Source organism: Antrostomus carolinensis, unplaced genomic scaffold (assembly GCF_000700745.2).
Source record: "Antrostomus carolinensis isolate BGI_N321 unplaced genomic scaffold, ASM70074v2 scaffold11378, whole genome shotgun sequence".
NCBI classification, from domain to species: Eukaryota; Metazoa; Chordata; class Aves; order Caprimulgiformes; family Caprimulgidae; genus Antrostomus; species Antrostomus carolinensis.
This window is the reverse complement of record NW_010330972.1, coordinates 24,481-37,849: the sequence shown is the minus strand read 5'-3', so window position 1 is coordinate 37,849 and position 13,369 is coordinate 24,481. Positions and strand designations below refer to the sequence as shown.

General features: G+C 39.1%; 1 protein-coding gene across 1 annotated transcript in view; it reads left to right on the top strand.

The window, feature by feature from the left end:
• Positions 1-221: 221 nt before the first annotated feature.
• LOC104528923 (leucine-rich repeat-containing protein 7-like) overlaps positions 222-13,369 on the top strand; it is a gene marked incomplete at its 3' end in the record, with an annotated part of 31,886 nt that continues 18,738 nt past the window's right edge. Inside the window, exons 1-5 of the mRNA XM_010173081.2 lie at positions 222-241; positions 2,492-2,555; positions 5,605-5,679; positions 8,152-8,296; positions 10,362-10,434. Of these exons, the coding sequence (XP_010171383.2) occupies positions 222-241; positions 2,492-2,555; positions 5,605-5,679; positions 8,152-8,296; positions 10,362-10,434 (377 nt within the window). The remainder of the gene's footprint in view (positions 242-2,491; positions 2,556-5,604; positions 5,680-8,151; positions 8,297-10,361; positions 10,435-13,369) is intronic.

The following is a 13,369-nucleotide window of genomic DNA, read 5'->3' as shown; positions in this document are numbered from 1 at the left end:
GCCTTGTAGTCAGAAATTTGTTGTTGCTGTTGTTATTAATTTTAATTTCCGTGCTAACCCCTTTGGAGCTGTGTGGGCAGCCAGCATTCGTTTTAGCAAACAACTGTCACTTTCTTGTCTCAAAAAATATTTGTGAAAATTGATAAAATAGGTTGGAAAATGTATTGGAAAAGAGATATGGAATAGTTGTGGGAGAGGAAAAAGAAAAAGATAAAGAAACCATGTACATCGGTGAACTTGAGTGAGTGTGGAATAGGTGAACTATCAGAAAGCATTAAAAAAATAAAGTTATTGTGAAATAATGTGTGTTAGGGTGGCTGTCAGCATAGAAAGATTAAATCATTCTGCAAGTAGACTGTGACTGTTTTTAGATGTATCCAGAGCAACAAATGATCAGCAGAAATCACATATTTGCTGGGTTTCAAAAACTTTCAGAGATGAAATGGAACAAAAAAAGAGCAGTAGTGAACAAGGAGAATTTATCCACCTTAAACTGTCGGTGTTTCAAAATACAGCAGGTTCTGTTAGCTGAAACCCAGCAGCCTAAATGTGAAAGATGGCAAGTTCTATCAAAAAGGGTTAATCCTTTGGTTCAGAGGTGAATTATTTGCCTAAGAGACCGAGGGAAATTTTAACAACTTCTCTGTCCAGAACATTGATTCTGTGAAGTGCAGAAGCCCAGACAATGCCTGATCTTAATTTGTGACCCTAAGATTCGTTCCTTGAAGTCACGCTGGTAGGTCAGTCAAAGTGTCTGATTAATTAAAGAAATCTTCTAGAGTATGGAACTTCTTAAACTTGAGAGCGGAATATTTGTTGATCTACATGCTTTTTGATTTTGCTAATATAGATCTAGCAAAAAATGTTTCGCTCTACTACTAAGTGAAGAATGGCATTTATATTTCTGTGGGGTTTTTTGTTCCTATTTAGAAAAGTAAAAGTTAAGTGCCCTTGTAATAAATATGCAACAGTGTTTTCTGTCTAGCCCCATCACAACCTCATTTTTCCATAATTTAAATGTTAAAACACGTCTGTGTTTTTGAGCTGCAGCATCTTTGAGAATCACTTTTACTAATGATACAAATTGCAGAGAGAAAATGGTTGATGTTTCAGATCCCATCAGTTAAAACTGTGCTAATTTTGGGATTAGGATCAACTCTGATTACACGAGAAGGCCTCTGAGCCGACTGTTGCAGTTAATGCTAAATTACTTAATTATTTTTATCTCCCCTCCACACTCCCCCCCCTTTTTTTTTACTACCACCACCAAAATGGCCTCAAGTTGCCCCAGGGGAGGTTCAGATTGGATCTGAGGAGAAACTCCTTCACCCCAAGGTTGTCAGGCATTGGAACAGGCTGCCCAGGGAGGTGGTGGAGTCACCTTCCCTGGTGGGATTGAACAGACGGGCAGACGAGGTGCTCAGGGACATGGGTTAGAGGTGGGATTGGCAGTGTTGGGTTCATGGTTGGACTCGATGATCTTAAAGGTCTTTTCCAACCACTACGATCCTGGGATTCTGTGGAAATCCAGCATGGTGTTTAGAGCATGTTGGTCTACCAGAGCTTGAAGTGAAGCCTGTTTTGCCCTCGGAGGAGCTGCTGTCTCTGGGGGACACCCACCTCCAAAGTGTGACCTATTGCTCCATCCACACACACTGTCATGGGTCACAGCATCTCCCTGCTGTGAACTGCACAGAGGAATGTGTGCCTAGAGGGGCTTTGCAGCAGGTCAAAGGCTTCAATTGGTCATTTAGTTGACAATTAAATTAATAAAATTAATGAAAAATCTGTTGTTTATCTGCTGCCAATGACGGAGTTTTCATGAGCTACTGTTGGGCAGCAGAAGTCACTAAATGCCACTGCTTATCGATGTCACAGTCTTTTTACTTCCTGCTGGAATGTGTCAGGTCCCCTGTACCACAACCCAAAGAGGAGGAGACCCACCAGCTCAGTGCATTCTGTTAAACCCAGAATCTGGGTTTAATTAATTCATTAATTTAATTAATTCTGTTTCTCTTTAAAACAAGCCTCAGCTGAGCTTGATTTGTTTCACAAGCTGCTCCTTGACACAAAAGTGCTTTTGCATCGTGGCTGGAGTTCGGTGCAGTTTGAGGGAGGTATCAACCACACTTTGTACTTTTGGTGTGAAAAACAAAAACACTTTCTGGTGGTTTCTAAAGGGGTCACCATTTATAGTACTTACAGTTGCTTACCAATATAACATGGGTCATTTTCCTTGAGCAACTATGCAAAATTATACTGAGTTTATGTTTATTTTTACACTAAAATACTATTTGCCAGCTTTTCAGTTCAAGAACTTCAGCTCATGTCTGGAAGATGGAGCCTGTTGTTCTCATTCCCATCAGTATCAGTCTGATGGAGTTCTTTTTGCAATAGCAGTATCATTTGAGCTTTATTTTTATCTAAACAAAATTTGACCGACGTTTTGCAAGTAAAAATTTCATCTTCAGTATCTCCTGATCTCTTACAGGTCAATGCACAAACTGACTCAGCTGGAGAGACTTGATCTGGGCAATAATGAATTCTCTGAACTGGTAAGAAATGCAGCATTTTTTTAATAGAAAGGGTGTGTGTTTTGGATGCTCTGGGTATGTGGCATTAAACTTTTATTTAAAAGGCATTATTGTCTGGTGGCCATGTGCAAAATGGGCCAAGGGGATATCATAAATCTGCAGAAATGTGATAGGAAAAGTGGTATTACTTTAAATCAAGATCACCTGGAAAAAAAGGATGGAAAGGTTCTATTTTCATGGGTTCTGAAAATCTGATTTGGGTTCCTTTTTCTCTGAGATAAATGCTGCCTAGAACTGTGGTGGTGTGGAAGAGCTTCGTTTCTTTGATGGTCTCTCCCTGGACTGTTGAAGTCCTTTGCACTGGGAGACTGTGCTCTTCACACAGAGCAGCTGGAGCAGTAGGCATGGGGTTAAAAATAAAGGTAGTTGCAAAAAAATGAAGTAATTATCTTCATTCATTTTCTGGAAACAAGATTATAGAAATCACGAGATAGGTGTGCGTTCCTAAAATAGGAATTGTTGCTGCCTAAATAGCAGCCATGTTCAAGTGACTTAATGTAATCAAGGAGAGGAACAGGTAATCTGTGGCACGGGGAAAGCTGGAGCATTAAATCACAAGGTAGGGCTCAAGGATCTGAAATCTTAACAGTCTCTGAAGTGTCAAAAATTGGCACTGGACAAATGATAAACGGCAGTTGTAGGATCTCTGCATGAAAGGAGGGGGAAGGCTGGTGTGGTTCTTCCAGAGTTTCAGGAGTCTGGTGTCAGCAGTGAGGCTTTAGGAGAAATTTTGGGAGAAAATAGTTAAAGGCAGGGAAAAAAGGAAAAGGAAAGAGGATAAATTCTTATTTTTACCAAATATTTTAATATTTAATATTTTTACCAAAACTTGGACTTGTCAGTGTTGGGTTCATGGTTGGACTCGATGAGCTTCAAGGGCTTTTCCACTCCAGGCAGTTCTGGGATTCTGTTTAGATTGGATATGAGGAAGAATTTCTTTGCTGAAAGGGTTCTGAGGCATTGGAAGGGGTTGCCCAGAGCAGTGGTGGAGTCCCCATCCCTGGAGGGATTGAAGAGTCGTGTAGACATAGTGCTGAGGGACATGGGTTAGTCATAGGGGACTGGTCAGTGTTGGGTTCATGGTTGGACTCCATGGTCTTTTCCATTCGAGGCCATTCTGGGATTCTGTGAAGATTAAGGTCAATCTTCAATTCAGACTTGATAAATAGGAGACGTTTATTTACGGAGAGGATGGTCAGGCCCTGGAACAGGCTTCCTAGAGAGGTGGTCGATTCCACAAGCCTGTCGGTGTTTAAGAGGCATTTGGACAATATCTTTGTAATGTCTTTTAAGATTTGGTCAGCCCTGAAGTGATCAAGCAGTCGGACTGGATGATGGTTGTGGGTCCCTTCCAACTGAACTAGTTTTCTCTTCCCTGTTCTCTTCCCTGATTTGTGGCACTCTACATGGAAAATGAAAATATTCTCCAAAAATGGGGCAGCAGAACCATTGCTAACAGAGACAAATAGTAGATTTTACTACCAGTTATCAAAACCTTAGTGAGGTCTCATGTGAGTTATGGCATGATATAATCCATACCACAGATTTCAAATCAAACTGTGATATGTACAACGTAGGAGTCGGCTGTTGCTTTTGAGAAGGGTGTCTGACCAAGGAGAGGAATTTAAAAGAAAATTAAGGTTGAGAGGGGAAATGATGATTATCAATAATAACCTTAGTGAACACTCTGGAGGAATAAAGAATCATTAATCATCACAGGAGCAACTAGTATAAAATGACCATTAAATAATTTAGCCTGGAAATTAGAATTGGTTTTAACCATTGAAGGACAACAAAATTTCAACAGAATTAGCCAAGGCAAAAGAAATTGTCTTCAAAATACTGATTAATAACTTTTAATAGAAAGACATTATGTGCCAACATGGGAAAGTCAGAGACTGAGCTCTCCAGGTGAGCAGGTTCGTTCTTGTCTGATGGTGCATCAGGAGCTTTTCCCATGTGACCTGGGCAACTGGAAAATCATCTTTCTTGTGGGAATTGCAACATTCCAAGGAACTTAGACTGCAGGAGATAATTCGAGGTCTCTCTTAAGGTCCTGTGATGCTAGAGAGATACAATCATTTCTAGCCATGTTGAAATAATTCCAGTGAAACAGAACTGCAGACTTTTACAATGCTAGAATCTGATTTAGTCAGAACAAAATGAAATATTTAATATCAGTTCCTGGCAGACTTTGGAAAAAATCTCTACAACTTTACAGAGCTAAGGCAAATTGAAAGTCTTCTTTACCTGTGAAAATAGTGTTTAATGAAAAAAAGGAACATACTGCTTAGCCTGAAACATGGGAATATTTGTGACCTGATAATTTTGGATTTTCACAGCTGTAATGAATGAGAAATTATGAGGGAAACTGAGAAATTGCCTTTTTCCCTTTCACTAATCTCCTGTAGTGTTGAAAAGAATAGAACATCTTAAATTAAAACTTAATACTGTAATTTTAAGGCTTGATAGCATAGCACTATTTTAACTGCTAGATATGACAGTTGCAGACACTAAATCATACATAAATGCGATATATCCAGGAAAGTGTTCAGCAAGATGCCTCTGTTAAGGTATTTTTAAGACTATAAATCATGCAAAAGGCAGAGTTTAGAATGTGCTGCAAGATGAGATTTGGATTTTCTTTTCAATGCCTTGTTTCTGAAGCTCCCCAACTCTCCCTTCTCTTATTCACCTTGTTCAGAAATTGTGTGCGACCAGTTGACTGTTCAGAACAGGAATTTTGAAGGATTTCTTCTTTGTATGAAATTATTTTCCAAAGGGTTCTTCAATTTTACAAATTTTGAAAAAGAGTAACATTGGTTAAAGTAAATGAAATGAGAATATTCCTCCTGTCATTATCTGAAAGTCTGACGTGGGTTATAAAAAGGAAAAAAGGAAGGTGAAGAGGGAATTTATTTTTTTTTTTAAGGAAATATTGATTTATATTTAACTAAAAAAAAAATACTGATTTATTTAACTGTCCATATTACTATATTCTTTTCCTCAGCCTGAGGTTCTCGAACAAATACAAAATCTAAAGGAATTGTGGATGGACAATAACTCTTTGCAAATCCTACCTGGGGTATGAACATTTATTTTATGTAATCAAATTATTGTGTGATCTAGTGAACTATTTACCTGGCAGTAAATCAGTGCACGTGCATTTCCTTGAAAGGGTTCATGCTCCTAGTTCATGTAATCATTAATTATTATCAAGAAATACAAGTCTCAGCACAGCCACTGTTGTTGTTTTAATTGTTGTGTTATTACGTGGTAGCGTCTAAAGGGGGATGTGCCTGTTTTATTTAAGCGTTGTGTGGTTTTCCTTGTGAGGGGAAATGATTTCCTCTTGTCTTCTCAGTCACCATGCAGCCAGCACTTTCATAAAAACCCACGGGAGTTTTAAAAAGGAGGAGGAAATACGAAGCACTTAAATAAGCTTCAAATTAACAGGTGATATGGACAGATTCAACTATACTGAAAGCGATTTTGGGGCAGTGGGAGGAAGATATGTTCCTCTAGAAAGCTCTCCACTTAGAAATGGAACCAAAAAAATCCACATGTCAACGTTATGGTCATGGTTACACCTTAGTGCTGCTCCTGAGGTGCTGCTATTTGACTTTCAATTTTTATTGCCATAAACTATTTGAGATTATCACTCTAAAATACCTGCTCTGATTGTGGCTGGAGCAAGTGATCCCTGTCATTAGCATTTTATCTCGCAGGTGACAGATCATGTGTTTCACACAATAATACTCTTCTTGCTGCAGGGAAAATGTAGAACTGGGTCTAGCACGAGCGTGTCTTGGTGTTGGAAGAAAAAGAAACACTTCCTCTTTCAGCTTTGAATGTTTATTAATGAAAATTCAGGTTTTTTGCATTGAGCAATGGCTGGGGTTTGTCTTAACTAGATTACACTCATTTTTAATTTTGTGTTAAGCTGGATGTTTGCACAGAAATTGATAATTTTCAGTCACTGTCCAAATACCCACTTTTTGAATGTTTTCTTAGTGAAAAGAAAAGAAACCAGCTCTTGCTACTGAAACCAGCTGGAGATCAGGAACAGCAGGATTGCAGTGTTGTTGCTGCAAGTGTATCGGAGTAAAAGAAATACCAGATTTACAAGAGAGTGTGGGCACCAACATTTTAACCATTATTCTGGTTCTTTTTTGTTCACAATGGAATTGGTCATTATATCGAGTGCTAAAATGTGTTCCAAACCCAGTCCTGCTGAGCTGTCGTAATCCCTGGTGAGCTCATGTAAGAGTTGAAGATGTTCAGTAAATCGTGGCACTGAGTCCCAAAGAGCATAATTATTTTCAGTGAATAATTCATGTTTCCTTGAATCTGAATCTAGTAGACCTGAGATGATGTTTTAGGAAAGCTTTCTCCAAAACAAGAGGTTGAGAACAGTTAATATTAGCTTTACGTCTTGACTTTTAAAAATAGAAAGGAAATACCAACTGGTAATTGGTTTTTAGATTTAGAGAGTTGCCAGGTTTCCAAGGTTAATAATTCCGTTGTTAAAAAGTAGTCCTGGCTAGAAACAAAGATTGTATTTAACTATTAATATGAGTAGAATGGCAAAGGTTGGGGTGAAAGGGAGATTTTCCCTTTGTACAACAACTCGGATATGGTTAAAGATAAGATGATGATGGATGAAGAAGCAGGGTGCTCCTGCAGGCTTCAGGCTCTCACATGCTGCACATTTACCAGGAAATCTGGGAAGAGTTCCCGTCATGTTGCTCATTGATGTTACAGCTGCAGTTAAACACTGTGGTCACCACAGGGTACTGTTGGGATTAACAGCTCATTATTCAACTATGAACATCTAAAGTCGAATTTTAGATTTTATAAGATGAAGAGGATCAGTTTGACACAGGAGAGCTCTACCTGCACGTCTAGGCTCAGGGACCTTAAGGACTGCTGGGTAGATGTGAGTTCTCAGGACTTTTCATAAGGGCAGTTAATGACAAAACAAGGGGAAATGGGTTTAAGCTGAAAGAGGGGAGGTTTAGATTAGATATTAGGAAGAAGTTCTTCACTGTGAGGGTGGTGAGCCAGTGTCCCAGGTTGGCCAGAGAAGCTGTGGCTGCTCCTCCCTGGAAGTGTTCTCGGCCAGGCTGGATGAGGCTTTGAGCAACCTGGTCTAGTGGAAGGTGTCCCTGCTGCTGGCAGGGGGGTTGGAACTGGATGAGCTTTAAGATCCCTTCCAACCCAAACCAGTCTATGATTCTATGTCCCTTGGATCTGTGTCCACCTGAAGAAGTAATACGGCTGTATGACTGAGAACTCAAACTTTCAGCACATTTAATGGATCTGGAACACATTAATTAGTTTGAGATGTGTCATGTAGTTGGTTCCTTTTGCAGTGGTCTGAACAGGAAGGCTGTTACACCACCACTGATACGGCTTCCGTGCAATAACTGGTAAAAACCATGCTGAGATAACTGAATACAAGCCTGTATTACCGTTGTTTGTCTTTTAATTAAACTTAAAACCTGGCATGTGGTGTCTTACCTGTTCAAATAACACTCTGTACCATGCCATTAAGTCTATAGGGAAGTTAAAACAGCTCGTGTACCTGGATGTGTCAAAAAACAGGATAGAAACGGTTGATTTGGACATATCAGGATGTGAAGGACTTGAAGATCTCCTGTTATCATCCAACATGTTGCAACAACTGCCGGACTCCATAGGTGAGAAAAGCTCTGGATTTCTTGTAAACTTTTACAGCTGAGGATTTCATTTATAGATATATATTTTTTTTTTTTTTAATGATGAGACTTTATAATAGCTGGAACAAGAACTGCCATTAAATTCCAGAGGAGTTTGAAACATCTGTATCTGGACAGTCTGTGATAAAAACCATTTTGTAAAACCAGGGGAAAAAAAAAAATCCATGGTTAGAAGGTATTGATGATTCTGATTTGCTGTTTTAAAGAAAAGAAGCAAAGAAAGATCTAATTGATCTGATCTAAAGTTGCAAGTATGATGGTGATTATGTTAACAGTGTGAAACTCTTGAGGGAAATTGCTGCTCTTAGTTACGCTGGTGCAATTCTGTTTGAGAGCATTAAACAAAGGAATAGCTCAAACGATTCATTTTCCTTTTTGACTGTATTGCATGCATAGAATTTCTGAATTATTTAGAATATATAGAAATTCTGGAAGCTAAGTGGAGGTAAATCACTCTCTACATCTGAATATTTCATTTTAATCTCGATCCCTTATATTTTCTTTCGAAACACTTGAGGACTTTCCTCTCTTCTCTTGCTTCCAGCAGGTGAACCCACTAGATCATCATCATCTTTGATTTTCCTGAGTGCATCCCTAAGAATGTGGAATTGTTAAATTCCCCAATTTTAAATCAGTCGAGACTCCCAAATGTGTTGCTGACTAAAAAATACTGTGCTACAGGAATATTCCTCCATGTCTTTTACAACTATTTTACATTTTGATCTTTCACATCTCACCATAAATTCTGGAATTTTTGCTTTCTGTGGTTTTCTGAGATGCATATGCAAATGGATTTTTAGAGGGCATATAGCTCCTGTACCAAAGGAATAAATGTTGACATTTTAAATTATACATTCTTGCAATTAGATATATTTAGTTCTCGTTTCCAAATTCCTGTTACTGAGTGGTAATAGATTTAGCAGAATTAAAGCAAAAAAGAGTCATTTTAATACTGCATTTTCAGATGACAGCTTGCTGAAATTCTTGTTGGTGGAAATTTTTCCTCTTACACGAAAATTTTGTTGAAACTTAGTTTTTTTTTTTTCTTGGAACGTTGATTTTGAAAAAGTTTTCAACAAAAATGTCCTGCAATTGAAATGAGTACTGTTTCTGGTCTCCCTTTTAATTCTACTTTTCATTTGCTTCAGCTTTCTTATGGCACATTCAATTTAACATTATTCTCTGTATTAATGATATATTTATAGTATTCCCAACATTAATTACAAATAATAATTTTTAAAATGCTATTTCAGCATATCCAGAATTCTTTCAGGGGAAAAAACAGATTTTGAAATGTTAATAACATCCAGAACATGAAAGTCTGTTTCCAGCTCAGTTTCTAGCACTGTAATGGAATATTTTTCCCATTTTTTTCTCTCTTTTTTATTGTTTTCTGCTGTTAGGCTTTGGTAAAGCAGAAGTTTCATTCCCTTCTTGGTAATTGTTTCCCAGTTATGCATCTTCTCATGCTTAAATAATAATTCTTTCAATGATAAGAATTAACAGCATATACAAATGCATTCAGAATTGAGTCTGGTTTTCAGTCTGGTTCTGATTTTCTGTCCATACTTATATATTGTGAAGCTTTATAAATGTAGAATTTACTTTAGATTATTCACTTGATGTCCTGTTATGACCTGAGCACCTTTTAATCAAGGTGACAGGACATGAATTCCATTGAAACATTATCTGATAAGTAGAAATACTATTCTTCCTACACAGGAAAATATAGAATACCTTTTTTTTATACATTTTTTTTTTCAAGACTCCAGAAATACACTTAATATTTCACTTACAGCTCAGCTGAACATTGAATCACTGCTTCATTTTGATGAAACATCTTTTCAGTGGGACAATAACGTGTCTGTGTACTGTCCTCTATACAGATGTTTTCTAAAATCTAGATGAAAGTTACTCAGTGTCAGAAGTCATGGTGTGTTTAAGGGTATGGGAGATTCCAGAAAGGAAAAAAAAAAGGATTAATGTGACATATTTTTCTGTTTCTTCTTCCTTACCTGTTCTGTAGGACTGTTGAAAAGACTCACAACTTTAAAAGTCGATGACAATCAGCTTACGATTCTACCAAATGCGATTGGGAAGTGAGTAAAACTCTCCTGATTTTCAATATCAAGGAAAATGTATTTTCCCTTCTGCTTGCAGAATGTGAGGGTTTTTTTTTTTTTAAATAAAAAATAAGACAAAGATGTCCTGAATTATAAAATCATTTTGAAATGTGTGCCTAACGCCCAGCTTATAACATTTAAATTTGGAGCAACGCTATTACTTCTGTGGACTTACACTGGTGTAAGTGATAAGATTAAATGTATCACATTTTCCAAGAAAGAGAAGAAAGCTATTTTTCTGTGTGAATCACTTGCAATTTAGATGATTAGAGCAGCAAAAGTAGAAGAAAGAGAAGTATTTGGGGGGAATAAGTCTGTTTCCATGGCAACAGCCAGTACTTGATGCTGAAAAGAAAATGGCTGGAAACCTCGGATGTGTGAAGATTTCTTAAAATATTGAAGTAGCAGAAATGAAAAAGTTGTGACAATTTCCTAGGTGTATACATGAAAATGTGAAAGGATCAGGTAAATAATCTTATCATGAGCAGCCCTGGTGATGCCCTTTAGCTGTCATTTTGTCAGATGTTACGTGATTACTGGTGCAAAATTCTGTCCTGTCCTGCTTTGTCTTTGAGTTTATTGCTAAATGAAAAATGCAATTAATTGTCAAATTCAAGGCAAATGCACACCTGTCTCCAAGCCTGGAAACAGGTGATTCTTTGTCTCCTTTCACACTGCACACACCCCTTTCTACCACAACATACCGCTAATATTGCTATTTTTGTAGGACGCCTCTTCCTCTATGTATTCTACTTAAATGCTCTGTCAACTGGGATTTGGGGAAAAAAATCAGTATATCTGGTTCCTTCTAGAGCTGTAGCACTTGTGTTTCCATCACCCCAATTGCACCAGCAGCAGGATTAATGCAGAAGAAACCAAGTTCAGCCTAAATAACGATTGTCTGGTGTGACTGAGCACGTGGTGGTGCCATTTACCCCAAGAAACGTTGGGAAGGAGACATCTGTGAGCACAGCTCCACTCCGACTCTCTGCCTTTGCTCTCAGCACAGAACCTGTTCTCTCTTCAGCAGGTTGTGGCTCAACAAACTATTCCATTAGAAATTCCCCTCCCTGGAGGTGTTGAAGGCCAGGCTGGATGAGGCTTTGAGCAACCTGGTCTAGTGGAAGGTGTCCCTGCTGATGGCAGGGGGGTTGGGACTGGAGGAGCTTTAAGGTCCCTTCCAATCCAAACCATTCTATGAAGTAGTTTTCTTAAGCCAAGGCTGGTTTGAGGTTTCCAAAATTAAAGTTTAGAAGGTTTCATTTGGACTTGTTCAGAAATAGGATAGTACAGTGAGGTCTCTAGAATAGAAATAAACTTTAACCTGCACAGGAAGTGCTTTGCTACTCCTGCTCCCATTTTATAGTAATAATTTCAATAATAATTGAGGTGTTGGTATGTCAGTCAGGGTTTGGGGGGGGAAATGATTGAAATTTGTGACCTCTTACAGCTGTAGCAGTGGAAGCTCAGGGTTGGCTCACCCTGCTGCACTTCTGGCAGTGTTGTTAGATTTCTGTGCTCTTCACGGATACCCTTAGAAGTTGATTATATGAATCACAAAAGGTAAAAAGTTGGTTACACGAGTCACAGAAGCAGAAATCTTATAAACGTTGTGTAGCAATAAATTCTGCTCATCAGTGACAGCTCGTAAGGCTCAAGGCTGTACTGGACACCCTGCAGAAAGGCTGATATAATGTCCAACATTAACAATTGTCAGGGTCAGTTTTTAATTGTTTTCTCATTTATTGAATTGTTCAAATTGAAGGGGAACCTCTCTCTCTTTTTTTTAATCTTACACCTGTTCAGCACTGTTTGTCATGGAGCTTTCATTCCATTTTTAGGTCTCGTACCACTGCTCTGAAGCGTGTACATGCAGAGCAGTAGGCTAATCACCTCCCATTATCACATTATTTTTCAGTGATTGGTTGTGCTTTTTTTTTTTTTTTAAATGAAGTACTTTCTCTCATTTAATGAGGACAGAGTCTCCCACATCAAAATGAGCTTCCTTTCTCTGACTCATCCGTTTGGAGAGCTTCCTACTGGGTCTCTTTCTCCTAAATGATAGTCGTAGTACCCGCTGCGGAGTCTATTATTGTCACGCGAAGATTAGCAATGTGGAGGAGGCAACGCTCCCTCCAGGGACCACTTTAATGATGAGACAAAGAGCACTTCAGCGCTGTCTGAGTCGGTGTTGCTGGTGGTGAAGCACCACCCTCACTTTTGGCTCTCTTGTTCAAAGGACAAGCTGATAAGTGACAGTTAGAGTTTGACCCTGCAAAGTGCTATGCACAGTAGACCCAACTTAATACAACATCCCTCAAGTTGAGGTTGGCCATGAGGAAAAGGTTCTTGAGGCAGAGGGTGGTGGAGCACTGGAACAGGCTCCCCAGGGAGGTGCTGATGGCACCAAGCCTGACAAGATTCCAGCAGCATTTGTCCAACATGTGCCCTCAGGGATGTTGTCTGAATGTTGGGATTGTCCTGTGCAGGGACAGGAGTTGGACTCCATCATCCTGATGGGTCCCTCTCAGCTCACAACGTTCCATGATTCTATAAAATCAATGGATTCACAAGGTTGAGTATCAAATTGGAGACAAAGAATGGAGGATTTATCTGTAGGGCCTGAGGGAATGCCTTGCCCGTGCTCCCACTTGGTGGGTAGGAAGGTGTCACAAGGGAAGGTGTGACCCGTGCACAAGTAATGGTGCAGTAGCTCCAGAGCCAGCATCTTAAGTTAGGTGAGTGTTTTGTGCGTGTGTCTATGAGCCAGCAGTGTGTCCTTGTGGCCAAGAAGGCCAATGGTCTCTTGGGGTGCATTAAGAAGAGTGTGTCCAGCAGGTCGAGGGAGGTTCTTCTCCCCCTCTACTCTGCCCTGGTGAGGCCACATCTGGAGTATTGTGTCCAGTTCTGG